At 39.9% G+C, this 17,522-nt stretch overlaps 1 protein-coding gene across 6 annotated transcripts in view; it reads left to right on the forward strand.

The window, feature by feature from the left end:
- Positions 1–6,418: 6,418 nt before the first annotated feature.
- PTBP2 (polypyrimidine tract binding protein 2) overlaps positions 6,419–17,522 on the forward strand; it is a 53,251-nt gene continuing 42,147 nt past the window's right edge. For 3 of the 6 annotated variants that reach the window (XM_074832558.1, XM_074832559.1, XM_074832560.1), the window contains exons 1-2: positions 6,454–6,585; positions 8,237–8,267. In XM_074832558.1, the coding sequence (XP_074688659.1) occupies positions 6,578–6,585; positions 8,237–8,267 (39 nt within the window). In that variant the 5' untranslated portion in view covers positions 6,454–6,577. Of the gene's footprint in view, positions 6,586–8,236; positions 8,268–17,522 lie in introns of all 6 variants that reach the window. The other 3 variants (XM_074832557.1, XM_074832562.1, XM_074832561.1) reach the window with 3 other exon arrangements.

Below are 17,522 nucleotides of genomic sequence, written 5' to 3' on the forward strand. Positions count from 1 at the left end.
GTCTTGTAGAGTGCCAGGCCAGCACTTAGACACCTCTTTGTAACAACGGAAGGATCTATAAACTTTTTTAGGTCAAGAAGCAGAGAACTTCCTACTCTTTGTCTGATAACCTCAACAGACATCTTTGTATTCAGACAAAAAAAATTCATTTCACTTCTTTTCCATGACAGAATATAGCACTCTCTTGCCGGAGCTGCAGCCCTGGCTGTACAATACCCACAACATGATCTTCACTTCACTACCAACCAGCTGAGGCAAAAACCAAGAAGACCCTATAGTATGAAAGTTGTTTGCAACCACCACTGGCATATAATGTTTGTAATAAAAAGTAAAACTGATCTCCAGCCCTGAAGAAAGTAAATGCATGTGTATTTAATTTCCAGTGGTGGAAAAAAGTGAATTTGCTCTGGAAAATAAATTTCCAGGTGGATATTGTAAAAGCAAGAGAGGGAAAGTGGGCAGGCAAATAATAATCTAGTTGTCAAGAATGGACCTTTGGACCCATACAAATGTTTGCTGTACAGTATGAGCTATGTCACATGTTTTGCTGTTTGAGATGGTAGAGAGCAGTAACAGTCCCAGCCTGCCCAAGATAAGCTGTCTTTCTAGCAAGGACGCTAGAAATAAAATGCTGGAGAGCAGCCTGTGGGATTCAGATCAGCAAGACAAGTTCTGACCTGAACTTGAAAGAGAGACATTTATTTAGGGCACTGTGCTTGTAAAAGCTACTCAATAGCTTCAAAACTTAGTTCAATAAAACAAAGTAAATCAACACAGACTGCTGGGAAGAAATGTTGATTAAGGATATTGTTTACAGGAGCACAAAAAGATGAATAGCTACTAATAAATGTTGGGACTTTGCTCAAAGGCATCTGGGGAATTTATGAAGTTGATAAGAACTGGCTTAAGATAGAATAATGCGGTTTAATATAACAAAGACTGGTAAACTGAATGATCAACCTTTCCCATAATATCCAGAGGATCTGTTGTACTAAGCAACACCATTCAATGACACTACTGTTAATAATATGAGGAAGCTAAAGAGACAGGGCTATTTAGTGAAGAGTTGTTATTATGTAAGTGCATCTAAGAGAAAAAAGTGTATTAGTTGAAAGAGTCCCTAAATCTGAGTTTTAGCATAGTCTGATTGAAACAACGTGATATAACCTCAAAAAAAAAAAAATTGTTGAAATTCTCTGCCCAATGCTTTTGAGAGAAACTAAGATGATACAGGATTAACAGGTACATCCTTTGATATATTAATAAAATAATAATTATTCGTTATTAATACTGGATTATTAAAAGATATTAAATGAAGGGCAAGGAAAAATGGTCTATTTTTTACAGTAGAGGGAGGTCACCGGTAGTGTACCACAGGGACCTGCGCTGTTCAGCATATTCTTAAATGATCTGGAAAAAAGAGTGATTATCGAGGCAACCAAGTTTGCTGATGATGCTGAATTATTCATGGTAATAAAAACAAAAGCTGACCGTGAAGAATTGTAGAAAGCTCTCATGATACTGTGTGACTGAATGATAAAATGGCAAGTTAAATTCTGTGCTGAGAAATGGAAGTAATATGCAAGGGAGAAAACAAGCCAAACTATACATGCAAAATCCTGGAATCTAAATGAATGACTTCCACACAGCAAAGAGTGCTTGAGTTGTGGCAGTTTCTGTGAAAAAATCAGCTGATAGCTTAGCATCATTCAAACATGCAAATGAGATTGGTATTAGCAGAAAAAAAAAGAATATAAAACCAGAAATAAACCAGAAAGCATTTATTATGCACCTATATAAAGCCATTGGATTTGTAACTTGAATAATGAGGACCATTACGGTCTTCTAGAAGAGGATTAGGAAAGGTGTAGAAATAGGCAAAACAAATTATTGAAAATATGGGATGACTTCTGATAGAGGAGACATTTAATTTACCAGGACTCTTGAAATAGAACTGAAGATGATATGATGAAGGTATATGCATTCATGAATGGCATGGTTAGGTGTGCAGGGAAAATTATCCATTTTTTTAAAAGAAAATAACTGATGGACATTGAAGGAAATTTCACAGAATTTCACAGAATCATCTAGATTGGAAAGGACCTTGAAGATCATCTAGTCCAACTGTTAACCTAACACTGACAGTTCCCAACCACACCGTATCCCTCAGTGCTATGTCAACCCGCCTCTTGAACACCTCCAGGGATGGGGACTCCACCACCTCCCTGGGCAGCCCATCCCAACGCCTAACAACCCCTTCTGGAAAGAAATGCTTCCTAATATCTAGTCTAAACCTTCCCTGGCACAACTTGAGGCCATTACCTCTTGTCCTATCGCTTGTTACTTGGTTTAAAGAGGCTCATCCCCAGCTCTCTGTAATCTCCTTTCAGGTAGTTGTAGAGGGCGATGAGGTCTCCCCTCAGCCTCCTCTTCTCCAGATTAAACACCCCCAGTTCCCTCAGCCGCTCCTCGTACGACCTGTGCTCCAGACCCTTCACCAGCTTCGTTGCCCTTCTCTGGACACACTCGAGTAATTCAATGTCCTTTTTGTAGTGAGGGGCCCAAACCTGAACACAGTAATCGAGGGGCAGCCTCACCAGTGCCAAGTACAGGGGTAAGATCACTTCCCTGTCCCTGCTGGCCACGCTATTTCTGATACAAGCCAGGGTGCCATTGGCCTTCTTGGCCACCTGGGCACACTGCTGGCTCATGTTCAGCCGGCTGTCAATCAACACCCCCAGGTCCCTCTCTGACTGGCAGCTCTCCAGCCACTCCTCCCCAAGCCTGTAGCGCTGCTGGGGGTTGTTGTGACCCAAGTGCAGCACCCGGCATTTGGCCTTATTGAAGCTCATACAGTTGGCCTCAGCCCATCACTCCAGCCTGTCCAGATCTCTCTGCAGAGCCTCCCTACCCTCGAGCAGATCAACACTCCCACCCAGCTTGGTGTCATCTGCAAACTTACTGAGGGTGCACTCAATCCCCTCGTCTAGATCATCAATAAAGATGTTAAACAGGAGTGGCCCCAAAACCGAGCCCTGGGGGACACCACTCATGACCGGCTGCCAACCGGATTTAACTCTGTTCACCACCACTCAGGCAGTGGGCTTGAAACAAACAAAAGAAAATATCTTTCACACAGTGATTTCTTAAACTGCGTAACTTGTTGTCCTAGAATGCTGTGGATGTCAGAAAGTGCTCAGGCAAACTCTTGGACAAGATATTCTCTGAGAGTGTGGATGTTGTGTTTTTTTTTCCCAGCAACTCCAGGGACTCAGTTTGATACGATATACTGCAGAAAAATATATTGTGTGCTTCCTAATTCCTACTGCTAATTTCACTAATTCCTCCTCTAATTCCTCCTCCTAATTTCACTAAGCATACACCACTAACTGCTCATACTGCTGCTGAACTACACACACTATTATTTATTAGCTGGTTTTCAAACAAAATGGAAACAACCAATGAAAGTGAGACATAGAAATATATTGATGATCAAAAGAGATTATTTTGGATAACAAAATATTATTGCAGCAAAAAGATTATTAGGGTTTAAAAAGTACAGAACTTTTGTACAGCTAATAATAGTATCTACATTTAGATTTTGGTCAGAATAAAATTGATAGAGGGTATAAGCCCTAATGTTTCATAATATAACAACTGAATGTGGAGGGTTTTGCTAGAGGTGTTTTACTGGATGGTTGCCTATTACTGGACATTTTAGCTGCCTTCTGAAATACCTGATGCAGGACTTCTGCAAAAAGTTGACAGGTCCTAAGCACAAGGGGGTGTTTTTGGCAACAATTTTTTCTGAGTTTCTAAAACACGAGAAAGACAAAGCAAAGACATACTCTAGCAACAGAGAAAACAGATGACAAAGTCATTGTTTATACTATCGCAATGTCCAAAATATGGTAGATATTTTACAAGGAATCCAAAAGCATACTAAAAATAATCTGATAGTATAAAAAGGCAAAGCTGCATGAAGAGGAAAGTGGAATACCACACTGAACAAACAAATGAGCAAGAGGATGTTATGGCATTTTATTAGTAACACACTGACTGTTGATAATGTTTTTCCCTTCTAAAATTAAATGCTCTAGATAAAATCCTGATTAATTTTCACTTTTATTGATGGTTCAGGGGGACCAGAGTTTTGCTCCATAAAGTCACATCCATTACTTCACCAAGATTTGAAAACTCAGTTCCAGTGTCTTTTTGCTATGAACGCTCAACACGCGCTCCTCAGTCTCCCTTATATGGAAGAACATCTAACTCAGAGGATAAACTGAATGCGTAGTAGCTCACTTAATCAGATGGATTCTGGTAGGTGTCATGAAAGAAGTAGAAAGCAGGAATATTAGAAAAGATATGAGAAACACAGGTTCAAAGATGGCACTGCTATAAAGGCAAAGGATGTAATTAAGACGGGCAGTGAGACAGATAACTCAGATTTTCTGCTAATCTGAAAGACAGATTTTCTACTAATTGCTAAGAAGTAGAAGGATCAGTACTTCTACCAATACAAAACCAAGCAAGATGTATTTACATTTATAAGGGGAAAAAAAGACAAAATATCCCCAATACAATGTGGCAACAAACAGGAGAAAAGGCAGTGGCAAATGAGAGAAACCAGATATAATCCCAACCTCCAATGGTGCAAAGCCTACTAAACATTCCAGAATGTACAGGAATGATATATGTATGGAGTAAATACATAAAAATGCACTGGATTTATAGAGATGGTTATAAGCAATTCTAAATCTCTGATGTCCTCAATGTTACTTTCAAGCATACTACTTCTTTAACACAATCAGTAAAGAATGCTACAACCACATATTTTTTTAAAAACATAATAATGTTGAAAGCAAAAAAGTAAAGAATGGCATTTGGAATTATGAACTTTATATACAATCTAAGCAAATTAAATGTGTAAGAGGGATTTTATAAGAATGAGAATAAGAAATCATTTAGTCCAGTGGTCAGTGCTGCGTATCGAAGACAGTTGCTGAGAGAAGGTAGTTGCAGATATACAAACTATACGGGCATTTAGGAGAAGCAATATAGTTATTTTCCCTCTAGTAAATTGATCGCTGCAGAGAAGCAGAGTGACTATTCCAGAACAGAACAAAAAGTCACAGAGTAGAATTAGAATTTGCATGTACTTCTAATTGCTAAATTAGTTACTGGGTTACTCATGGGGTCAGTTGGAGGAGAGGGAGATAGGGGTAGTAAAGCGTTGTAAAAATTTTCTGGTTAGGGAGATAGGCATAGGGGTTTGGCTCAAATTCTTTTATCAGGCTTCACTGCAGTAGTTTCAGTGGCAAGGGACTTACACTAACCTGAAAAAATTAAAGTGCAATCAAGTAACGGGCTACCCCTTTAAAATGTGTTTTTGAAACCAGTATTGCTAGATCAAAATACAGAGAACACAGAAGATGTTTTGATACTTTTTAGTATCCATCCCTTCTGGGTTTGGGATCTTTTAGAACATTTGGATCACATTTTCAAGTTTTCCTTCATAGGTATAAAATCTCTAGTTTGACTTTGAATGCAATCCAGGATTGTCCCATGAACAGCACTTTCTCGAAACTCTGTATCAAACATTGTGAGATTTGTGATGAAATCTCAAATCCGGGCAAGGACAATGGGGAAAAAAGCCTATTTCCTAACTGCCATGTAAAGCAAATGGTTTGTATCCTGATATGGTAGTTTACAGAGAATCTCGGCTACGTCAATTTCTGTGAAGAAACAACTCACTGCAATAGTTAATTTGTACATTCATCTTAATTATTTTTGTAAATAGTATTAGTGGTCAGCTATACAGTCAACAGGTTGCTTCTTTATAAATGACTGTATCCGAAGGCACCGAGTGATGAGGACAGGGCTCCCGGTGCGGGCTGGGCCCTCTGAGGGGACGGGCTGCGCGGGGGTGCCTGGGCCTGGCGCGGCCTCTCTGAACGTCTTCCATGACGAGCAGGGACAGGCTCCCGGCACTGGGAAGGGCTGGCGCCAAGTGCGGGAAGCCTCTCCATGCAACAAGTGCGGTGCGGCGGGTCAGCTGCGGCCCCGGGCGGTGCGGCAGCGGCCGCCGATGGACTGAGGAGCCCGCGGAGCGGGCCCGTCCCCACCGGCCTCGGGCGCTCTCCTCGGGCGCGACCGGCAGCCGACCTCTCTCCCTCGCACACACGCAAACGCCCCTACGGCGGTGCGCGGGCGAAGCAGAAGCGGGAGCGGGAGCCCCCGCCCCTCCCCGCGCCGCGTCCGGGGTGCGGGGTGAAGAAGCCGCGGCCGCACCCGGCCGCGCCCCGCTGCCGGCCCCAGGCGGGGCAGGCTCGCGCCGCCTCACGAGCCGACTCGGCCCGGGCAGCTGATGGCAAAAGCTTCAGCGGCGCCGAGGGCGCATGCCCGGGCGGTTGGCGCATGCTCTGTAGCGGCGGGGGACGAGGAGCGGAATCCGGCGCTCGGCAACGTTCGGCGGTTTTCGTGCAGGCCAGGCCGCCATTTTCTCACAGCCTCCTCGTACGCGTTGCCTGCGCGGCTGTCTGTCCCGCTTGTCCGCGCTTTGTCCTGCTCGGCGATGGACGGGTGAGTAACGGCAGTGGGAGCGAAGGCAGTGCCGCGGTTCTGCCGCCGGCCGGTGGTGGGACGTGTCCCGGTGCTGGGGGCTCGCTCCCTGCCGCGGCTGGCTGTCGGCGGGCGGGCGGCTCCAAGGGTGTGGGGAGCGGCCGCTGCCCTGGCGGCGGTGGGGACAGGCGGGCTTCCCGCTGCGGGACAGCTGAAGCCCGAGGCCCGGTGCGGGGTTGGGGGGGGAAGAGGGGGCTCAGCCTCTCCCTAACGCGGGCCCCTCGGTAGGGTCTTCTGTTTAAATTGTCGAGGGCTTTGAAGGCCGCCCCCTACTTAGTGGTGTGCCCGAGACGCTGGATCTCCTGTGAAGAGGGAGCGCGATCTACCCCCATCTGTCCCCTCCAGAGCCTCTTGTTCTCGCCTTCTCTCCCGCCTTTGCCTTCTCTGCTTCCCCGCTTCCCCCCTCCCTCGCCCCGAGCCGTGGGGTTAGGAGGGGCGCTCTGTAGGGCTCGGGTTTGTTTTGGAGCTGGCTGGAGAGGAGGAGCAATACCAGCAAGAGCCAGATGTCGAGCTCTTTTGTTTTCAGAAACTGCCTAATAAGCCCTCTGGCTTTCCCTCCTCCCCAGGTAGAAAGACGCCTTTGTGTATGCCGGAGACTGGCTGTAAAAGCCAAAGAAGGGCAGGTTTTGAAGGAGTCAGCCATACGGGATGGCAAGGGCCCTCGGTCCTGGCCGGGAGCTGGGGTGGGCAGTCGCTGTACACAAGGCCTTCTTACTGTTGGACCTGGAAAATGAAGCTGGTGGTTGTAGCCTTCGTCAGTGTAAATACAACATCTTCCACCTTCCAAATTTCCTATTAAGTTGTTTACTCTGCTTCAAATAGAGAAGCAATCTCTTTGGTATGCTTTAAGCATATAACCTCTCAACTGTAAGAGTTTTTAAAGGCCTTTTATGGTTAGTGGAGTTTATAATGTTGCGAGTTCCAAATCCTCTTTGAGAAGTCTTGTCAATAATGAGTATTGTGGAATGCTTTCACATATTAATGTTTTGCCTTTTTGGGTTTTTTTTGGTATGGACTTAGGTTTCTTTTGGGATTGTGTTGCACACTGTGAATTATGATGTCATAACCTCTAAGAAAAAGATGTACCTTGACATAACTGTTGCAGAGTTTTGTATAGGTGTATCTGATCAAATGTCATTAAATTCAAATAGGTGTACCTGCCAGTGTGTTCTTTTTTTCAAGCTAATTTAAAAAGATTTCTGCTGTAAGAAGGTCTGTAGGGTAAGCTATGTTGCTGAACTAGCTGTGTAGTTAGTAGGGGTGTGTGAGAAAAGTTCTTGCTTACTTTTTAATTCTTTTATTTTCACCCTATGATCTCATGTAGTCCAGAAACCCAAGTTTCCTAAATACATTTCCTGGCAGTGCTGCTTGGAGTAATGTTTAGTTGAAACTTTGGACTCTCTTGGAGAAGCTGGGGGAGCTCAATGGCTATTGTAGGTTTCTTCTGTACTTCCTCTCAGTCCTGCTGTGTTCTTTGAACATAATTTCTCGATTGGGGAAGTTCTTGGCTATTTTGATTCCTTATTATGTTGGCATTGCAGTACATTGAAACGTTGGTTTTATGAGGATAAATTGATTGACTTGTGTTCTTGTTTTTTTTCTTTTTTTACAGCATTGTCACTGATGTTGCAGTTGGTGTGAAGGTAGGATGTACACTTAGCAAATAAGGGGGCAAATTGTTGATACAGAATGAACTACTTTGAACATCAGTAATTGCAAGTTGTAAGATTTTAACTAGTCATTGTCAGCTGATACTTAGTCAGCAGTACATGCTTTATTAACCAAAAATCCCTAGAGGTAAACTGGAACCCTTACACAAAAGACTTTTCTAGGCACTGAACTGTAAACAGTGGTTCTAGATTAATGTAGTGGTATCAGCTTCTTATTTTAAAGCTTAATTTTGCAGATCTTTTTTTCAAAACACCACTTTCTCATTGTTGCATGGTGACTGTAAAAGACATGTTTTCTTCTTCCCCACCCCCCATCTTTTTTTTCAAACCAGTTACCACTGAAGTTAATAAAGAAAGAAGTGACTGTCTGTAATAGGACACAGAAATATTGGAGGTAGAATTTGTTACATAGACAGAGAAGTGGACATGTGCTTTGCTTTACTTTTTATTAAGTTCAGTTATGAATTTATCATATTTGTTAGATCAAGGAAAGAGCTTCCACGTGGTTGTTAATTTAGTGTTTATTTCACTTTTATATTCAAATCTGGTTCAGGAATTATATCAGTACTTTGTAGAAGCAGACTGAGACATGAGAATACAAAGATATATGGGACAATGGAATTTTATTATGTTAATGAATGCATGCAAGCAATCCTGTTTCAGTGGTAGAAACAAGTTTTGTAGTGCATACAGCTAAGTCTCTGCATTTGTCCAGGGACTTTGTAGCTGTACCACGTAGCTGCCTTTTCACGTGAAGCTGATCTGTGTTAACTGCATGGTAAGCCAGGTTTTGTCTAGTAGAGCTCTTTGGCTCAGATTCAGTATTGGTCTCACGCTGGATGTCGACTAGTTCTTAGGTAATACAGCTAGTCTGTAGATACAGCAGCTATTCTGTCAGATGTACCTGTATTATGTTTCTGAGCAAGCTTGCTTCTAGGAGTAGCTGTAAGAAGTCACAGATTCTGGACCCATCTGGCTCCACATGTTGTGCAGTATTGGAGACAAGCTTAAAATCACTCTCTGAATCAAGAGGAGAGTGTAGTTATCAAAGTATTTCTGTGGGAGCTAATCCCAATCAGAAATACGAACTGGCATGGTTGTATCTCTGTTGCCTGGGAGGACAAAGTGTTAACTGATTAAAATTTTGGGAATGTATTTAATAATTTGGAGGAATACCTAAGGAAGGTCAAGTCTTTCAGAAGTAACTGTCCCATGTGAATAGCTTTGGGGCAAAACAATTTATAAATTGCCCTCAATCATGTCTAATGAAGGAGCAATTTCAGGTAGACCATGTATTGCTGGAACCGTAAATTCTGACATTCTCACTTCAGGAGAGGTAAATGGATTCAGTATCCTTTCATTCTTAACTGTGACTTAAAATCTTACGATAACTTGAGAGTTCATGAAATATGTTGTAAGCTTGTAGTGTGACTTTTGGAACCATATTCTCAGGTGCTAGACAGACAATGAATTAAAGACACTTTAATGACATAACTGCTTCTTTTTGTTGACTGTAGAAGTTATATTATGAATATAATTTAAGAAAGAAGGCAAAACAGGTGTATCAGAGGTAGTGATTAAAATAAACACAAGGAAAGGCACAAAAGTGTCAAAAAGGTGTGCTCTTTGCCTTGTAAAAAGGGACTTACCTGGATTTTAAAAGGACGAAATCCATTTGTGCGTGGAATTAGTGGAAAGAAAAAGAATAATGGTTTTCTGAAGAAAGCTGTTAAATATGGGAGGAGTAAACTGGATAGTATTTTGAAACCTCTGTAATTATCTTAAGATACTAATAAGAATGGAAAATGGAATTTCTCACTAATTGAATATGCAGTTTGGGTAGCAGTCTAATGCTAGCTTCACTCATGTTTTGTGGAAGACCATGTGAAACATTTGTCCTTTTATGTTCTCCAGTGGCTGTTCATTGCTCTTGATGAGCTGATGTTTTAAAGTTGAGGAATACTTTACCTATAGCTGGTATATAAACAACTGGGAACATGCATTTGGCTTTTCCTTGACTGTTATCTGTGCTTTGGGAATGTGTAGGGAGGAAGTTTTGAGTCCAAGGAGTTGCATCAGCAGTCTTAATGCTCTTTTGACACTGCTTTTATTGTGACTGGATAGCTGTTGGAAGTGGACAGTGATTTACCTGTGTGAAATCAGCTTGCCCAGGATATTTGTTTGACCTGATGCTTTCTGGCGATTTTTCGCCTACTGTATATATGCTGATCAGTTATACAGCATGTTTGTGATATATTGAATTACAGTTGGAGAAAGGGATTGTCATGTATGACCCATCTGTTTGGAAAACTTGCTTTATTTTATCATCAGTCATGTCAATACAAATTTGAAAATTTTATTAATTATTGTCTGGCTGGTTTGTCTCTTCAACAGAAAAGTGAATATGTTAGTTACCTTTTTAAACTCATTCATAAAATAGTAATAGTAGAAGTTAACTACTGCAGTTTGGGAATTGTCTTTGTATTAAAAAATGGCTTTTGAGCTTTGGGGACTGTATGTGGGCAAGGCAAGTATAAAGTAAAAGAAATACTTGTTTACAATGTTTTATTAGCGGTTTTATATTCTGAGTTACCTGCTGATGAGGCTGCTGAATTTGAAGCTATTGCCACTTGTTCTGTACACTTTTATTTGATTGAAAACATTTTTGTTTGTCAAACCGTCGAATGTTCAATCTTGATTTTGTGTTAAGTTGCCAGAAATTAAAGCTGAGGAAAACCTAAAACTCAGAATGGAGGTGGAAAAAAATGACAAATACTATTTGAGAACTTGGCTTACATAGAGTAAATATGGGGATTTGTGCAACTGGAAACACGAAGTGGGAGCATGCTTCCCAGCTAAAATCTGTCAGAGGAGCAGTGTGCTTTATTTTCTGAAAGCATTAGAACATGTACAAACCTAATCATCTTGTAAGTACATATGAAATAGTTCATATTTGATTTGGTCTGTAATGTCTTGTTTTGCTTACCTAGAATTCATGGAGGCAGGGAAATGTCACTCTGCACACAGTTCACCCCTTATGTTACAATTTACAAAATAGTGCAAAAAGAATGAGTTTAGCGCTGTCTCTGATGTTACGTTGTGAACTCTCTATATAAGCAGTTTGTGTAAAGTATTTTTGACTAGCACAGAGCTAAAGATTCCAGTAATGGTAGTATATTATATAGTTCATAGATGTTTTTAAAATTTTGCGTTTCTTGAAGAAATTCTATACATCCTAAATTTACGGATTTCTTCATGCATAGTTTTAAAAATTGCCATATTATATAAAATGTTTGCTTTTTTATTTTAAAGAGGTAAGCAGTTGCTCTGTTTATTACATGAGGTCCTTAGTCACTAAAAATGAAATGGCCTGCTAGTTTTAGCTTCTAGCCTCAGACTTCTCATTGCTTACTCTATATGGGTTTGAGTATCAGAATCTAGTAACTGTAGTTTGATTTGCTGTCTTGTGTTTTCTTTACAGTTACGGTGCTTTAATCTGGATAAGTAAACTGATTTGGCACTTGGAGTGATAGAGCCTTTTTCAACTTGAAGTAAATGTATGAAGTATATAGTGTATCTTTTCTCGAGAGTAATTAAAAGACTCTTTGGAGAGGTATAAAAAGTGATGTAAAGAATTTACATCACACAGGTGCAGGGAGTAACTTAGGTGTATATTGAAGATGATAGTTCTCTTTTACTGTATTTCAGTGTGTGCAACTTCAGTCTAATGCATCATTCTCCTGGATGGCGTGCGTAGCTGTGCAGTAAATGGGGCCTGAACAATTGAGTGACTCATCTTGTGTACGTGCATTGCACATTTTAGAATGGCTGAGGTATATTTCTACCTGACAGGAGAAAAGCAGTCATTCCTTCATGGATGCAGTATTTGGTACATAGCATTTGGGAATTTGTGATGTTGACACTGCTTTGGGCTACACTGGCCAAAAACTGAGCTTCAGCTGCCAAGTGTGGACAGTCCCAGTTGTACCTAGGGAGGAAAACTCGTATATTCCTGTAAACATAGTTTTGTAATGTTTAAAGTTGTGGGAATAGCCTTTTTCCTCAAAAGTCAGGGCATCAGCCTTTGCAGTATGCTTAAGAAAAGAGGGAATTCTTGGTGTCTGTGTAGTTGGTTGTGTTAGGGTTGGGTAGAAGATGCTGAGAAGCACTGTCCTAGTACTTTCTAGTAGTTTTCCAAACAGCAATGTGTCACAAAGTTCACCTTTTTCCCTGGTTGCTGAAATTTGACATGGGGGAATACAGTAGTATGGGGGAAGGGCAGTAGGTAAAACCAGAAGAGAGAAGCTCATGGAGAAAAGAAAGGGACCATAAAGAAGCAGTGTCTGTAAGTACTTTTGAAGCATTGTCCACTTTTTTTTAACTCAAGTTCTGAGGGGTAATCTCTTCTCTTACAAAATTACAGAATGCTGACGCTTCTTTGCTACTGAGAGTCTCCTTGTGGTGGAAACAAATATTGTGCATATATTGTGACTTTTTATTTGAACTGTACACTGTATAATGAAAATGTATAGAAAAATGTCAGTTAGAAATTCGAGCAAGTTGTCAGAAGATAAGTTTAGACTAAACTGAAGAAATGAGAAAATGTATTTAAATAGCTTTTTCCTTACAGTTTCTTCTTTTTCTGAAATCTATTTTGCCTTCACTGTTGTCGTTCTGGATACCTAAATAAAAGGGAGTAGTAGGATAAGAAACTTTGACTCATTCATACAGACAAATGCCATTTGATGATCTGTTTTATTGTATTTACAATAGTAGAATGATAGTTTTGAGCGGTCCTTGTGTGTCCGATATATTTGCTAGTAGATTAGACAGAGTCTGCTGAGGGCAGTGATTTGAGAAAAAGGGGTTGTTTCTGAATTGGAGGAGCTTTTAATTTTGTGTTAGCTAGGATAATGTTTTACAATCCACTTTTGTGTTCAATACTTAGTCGTAGCAACAGTAGACAGCAAAAAATATGTGGAACATTCTAGTAGTGAAGAAAGAATGAAGTGTGACCATGTTCAGAAGTTCAGAACTGGCATCTGGATTTGTCTGTTCAGCAGTGGTATGGGGAGCATGTCCTTGGTGACAAAAAATAACTTCTTACAATGAAAGACGTCTGCTCTCTTTTTGACAGTAACTTCTGTAAATTGACCCTGTTTGAAATGACTTTCATATTTATTCCCAGAACAGTCTACTCCAATTCTTTTTTCTTTGTAACTTGGTGGCTTTTTTTCACTTAGTGTTCATTCTGCCACCATAATATATGTAGAAAAATAAGGAGAGCTGAAAATGGAGAGAAAGGAAAAATGTTGAAAATTAGTTTATGCTCTGTAGCAAGTATGCATCAGTGTAAGGAGGGCTTAGTATACCTACTTGATATGTTTTGATGTCTTTCACTAATTGGAAATCACTTTTCATTTGTAACAGAACACCTATATTTGCATCTTAATTGAGGGGGTTGTAGAAAGAGAAATGTGATCGCTTGCACCATCTGAAAAATATGAGCCAATACCAGCATGAAAATACCCTTCCCATTTCTTGGAGCTTTGGGCCGTGCTTTCACAAGCAAATCAAGCTGCATTCCAGTTTTCTCTGTCACTGTAATACTTGGGCAACAAATGTTTGGGTAGCCGCTTCACAAACCTCTCTTGGGAACTTAACCAGGATCAAGCTAAGATGACACAACAGTGAGTTACATCTTTTTAGTCAGATTTGTACCAAAGTGTGTGTGTGTGGTTGCATACATGCTTGTAGCAGTATAGAACTGGGGAGGACAGAATAGGAACAAGTTGCTGGGGCCAGGGAGAGGGTAGGACTGTTGCTTTTGGTGGTAGATGGTTCAGCTGAGGTTGTGGTTTCACAAGCTGTTCATGGGACTGTGATGTTTGATTTAGGGGGTTGGGTGTTTTTTATAGCTGCAAGTACTTACAGCTGGTTTTAGCTTTTCATAAAATCAGTTTTTCTGTGAATGCATAACATGAGTATTGAGTTACAGACAAAATAGCACTAGTGCTTTTAATTTGTTATTTTGAAATAGCAGAGAATCAAGTGGAAAATACCTTTCTTGTGGATTGTATTTTGAGATGTAGAAACTGCTACTGAAGGACCAAATCTGTACATCTAGGTGCCATGATTCTCTAACCAGAAAGCCAAGAACACATCCAGGTGGTAGCTCTAGTGAGTTGTTCTCACCTGTTTTAATTTACTACCAGTTACGTATAGCTGCTTCAGAGTAACAGTTGCTTTCCTGGTAAAAGTAGAATAGAAAGTCTGACATGCTGAAATAAATCTTATTGTTTGTGTAATTCCGCCTGGTTGTTTGAAGCGTCAACTGATACTGGACTAGACTCTTGCCTGCAGTCTTTCATTACAATTGAAAGTGAGAAGGTTTCTGGATGAGGCTGGGTGGCATGGTTTAAGTGCAGATTTGATTCTTTACTCTGGTTTAATAGTCCATCTTGGTCTTGAGATGGAAGAGGATTTGAGAAATTTGGCTCCTTTTCCACATAGTATTTTGAGAACCTGGAGGATTTTCAGAGGATTTGAGACTTGTCTCTTTTCAGTCTTAAAGACTTTTCAGATTCCTTTGATCGCTCTCCCTCCATTTCTGTAAATTTTGTATGTTTTCATGAATAAGGTACATGGCATATACTATGTGTATAGTTGCAAGAAAAAATAATAAAAGCTTAATTTTCCCCTAGATACTTCCTTACTGAAAAAAACCATGAGTGTAAAAATGGTGAAGTTAGTTGTTAAGATATATAAACAATGTATAGTTGGTTGAGGACAGCATGAAGAATTGAAGTGGGGAAAAAAGAATACAGAGAGTGAATGTGGAAAGGTGGTCATATGTATCCAGTTAACTCCATACTGAATTAGAAGCAAGTGATGTTATCAGTGAGTTATTAAGCACTCATGGAGTCCATGGCCTTATTTGATAAGATTTCATGCTAGTATAGTTAAATAGTATAGTCTTTAAAAAAAAAAAAAAACAAGTAGACATACTCCTTGTATGTAAGGTTCTGATGAAGTGATAACAAGCTTATAGTTTAAACTGTATGCTTTGTAAAATACCTATGAACCTGCATGGAATTGCTTTTGGATTATATATTTAGGCTTGGCTTGTCCTGTCCTGAATGAGTCCTCTGTGATCCTATATGTATGAGAGGTGTAACAGTCTATTCGTTAGGTAATTGGATTATGTGTTTTGATAGTAGTGCATATAGTCAGAGCATAAGGTGGATCAAGTATTTCTTCACTAAAGAGTATGTGAGGGTGTATTTATGCAGTGTTTAATTAAAAATGTATCCTGTTAAAAATGAAGCATTCATTAAATTCTGATCCATCACATGTAAGCTGAACAAAGTGTATAAATGCTGTGTTTGACGGTTTAAAGTGTGTTGTCGTGGTGTTTCCAACATCCAGTCCCCAAAGTTAATTCAGACATTGAATATTGAGGCAGTGTGTTTACAAGTGTGTATCTGTTAGAGGGGAATGTTTAATGTCTGGAATTCTCATATGCTTTTATTCCTCTCTCATGCCATCAGGTTTCTGGCTTTTTCTTTTACATTGTTCCCAGATGTTGTTAGAAATGAACTGTTTTACAATGCTGTTAGATTTCTTTAAATCATGAGATCTGTCTCCTGGCATGTCATACCCCTTGGGAAATTCATGCCTGTAGGCTGAGAATGACAGTAGTAAATGCACAGTGCAGCTAAAGTTCTCCTTTTTTCTTTCATCTGGGGGAGGAGGAGGGATGAGAAGGCGGGGGGGGGGGGGGGGGGGCAAAAGCATCCTGTTCTTGAGGGGTTTGTAAAATCAGCAAATTCGAATACCACAAATAAGAGGATTTATTAGAAAATGCATTTTTCGGTATCTTTAAGTCTACACTTTAACGGTATTTTAAGAAATTATTTTAGATGATACTGTTGACTTTTTAACAAAGTGTAGTTTTGTCACTTATTTACTGTTCCTAGTAGTATTGGTTTAGTGTTCTTGTAGTATTGTAGTGCATCTACACGTGCTTCTAATAAGCCTTCTGTAATACACTCAGTTTGTTACGTTAGGTTCAGCCATAATGTCTGATAAGGAGTCTCCGTAGCACTGAACTATTGGGAAAAGAGCTGATAATCCTTCTCTTTCATAAACAGTTGTCAAAAAGTACTTTGATGATTAAAAGACTAAACCTCTTTGGTAACTCTCAAGCCAAAGTTGTTACTATTTGTTTTGGTTTTTTTACCTTGGATATAATAAAATCTGGGGAATGTTTGAAATATTTAAAGCCCTGTCTGGAATGTGAGGAAAATAGTTGGCAAAGACTTCTAAATAGCATTTTTTTGATTAGCCTAGAAGGTTAGTATGACTGTAATGACTTCCTGAAATTACATAGCTACTTAATATAACCTGTGATAGCATGAAGCTTTATAGTACGTCTGTTATGTGGGGGGAAAAATATCTGAAATCCTGCTATGTAAATCCGGTTTGTATAGTGAGGGATTTTGAGTTAACTATGACTGTTAAGGCAAGGAGCTAGGAGATTAATTTACTAACCTGGGGGCTTTTTCTTTCTCTATGTATAATTGATTTTGTAAATTGTAGAAGAGACAAAGTACATACAATAACTGTATTATCAGTTACAGAAATTAAGTGAAATATCAAAGTGGTATCATCAATTTACAGCATATAAAATCATTTTTGTATATATGATTTTTAAGTTTCTCTGAAATATGTATTCAAATTTTTATCTCTTTCTGAAAGTGATCCTACATGTCAGTTTTATGTAATTCCATTGGTTGAAGCCATACATTAATAAGCTGTTTTCTCACCATGGATGGAAATGCCTTAATGGGTGCAAGGGTGTGGTAACATGGGCTTCATTGAAAGGACACTGTTGATTCTACAACACAATTAAGGTTCACTCACTGCAAGAAGCTAGTTTGGCAATTCCCTTGTTTATTTTGTGTAATAGTATTTTGGTAGATGTGGGTTTAATGAAGAAGTGTTCTAGATACCTCTGATCTGAATAGTTAGTGGTTTAGCTTCTGTGGAGAATTAGTATAAATTAATGTACTCGACATTGGTAGGAATAGAAATACAGCATTTAAAACTTGTGCTGTTGAGGACTAGCTGTCAGAAGATGGCCTATTAATAGTATAATAGGAGTTTGTACTTCTTATTTTATACTTTATCATCTCTTTCCCTCATGCTAAAATGGGTATTTAATTA

This window comes from Strix aluco, chromosome 8, assembly GCF_031877795.1.
Source record: "Strix aluco isolate bStrAlu1 chromosome 8, bStrAlu1.hap1, whole genome shotgun sequence".
Lineage (NCBI taxonomy): Eukaryota > Metazoa > Chordata > Aves > Strigiformes > Strigidae > Strix > Strix aluco.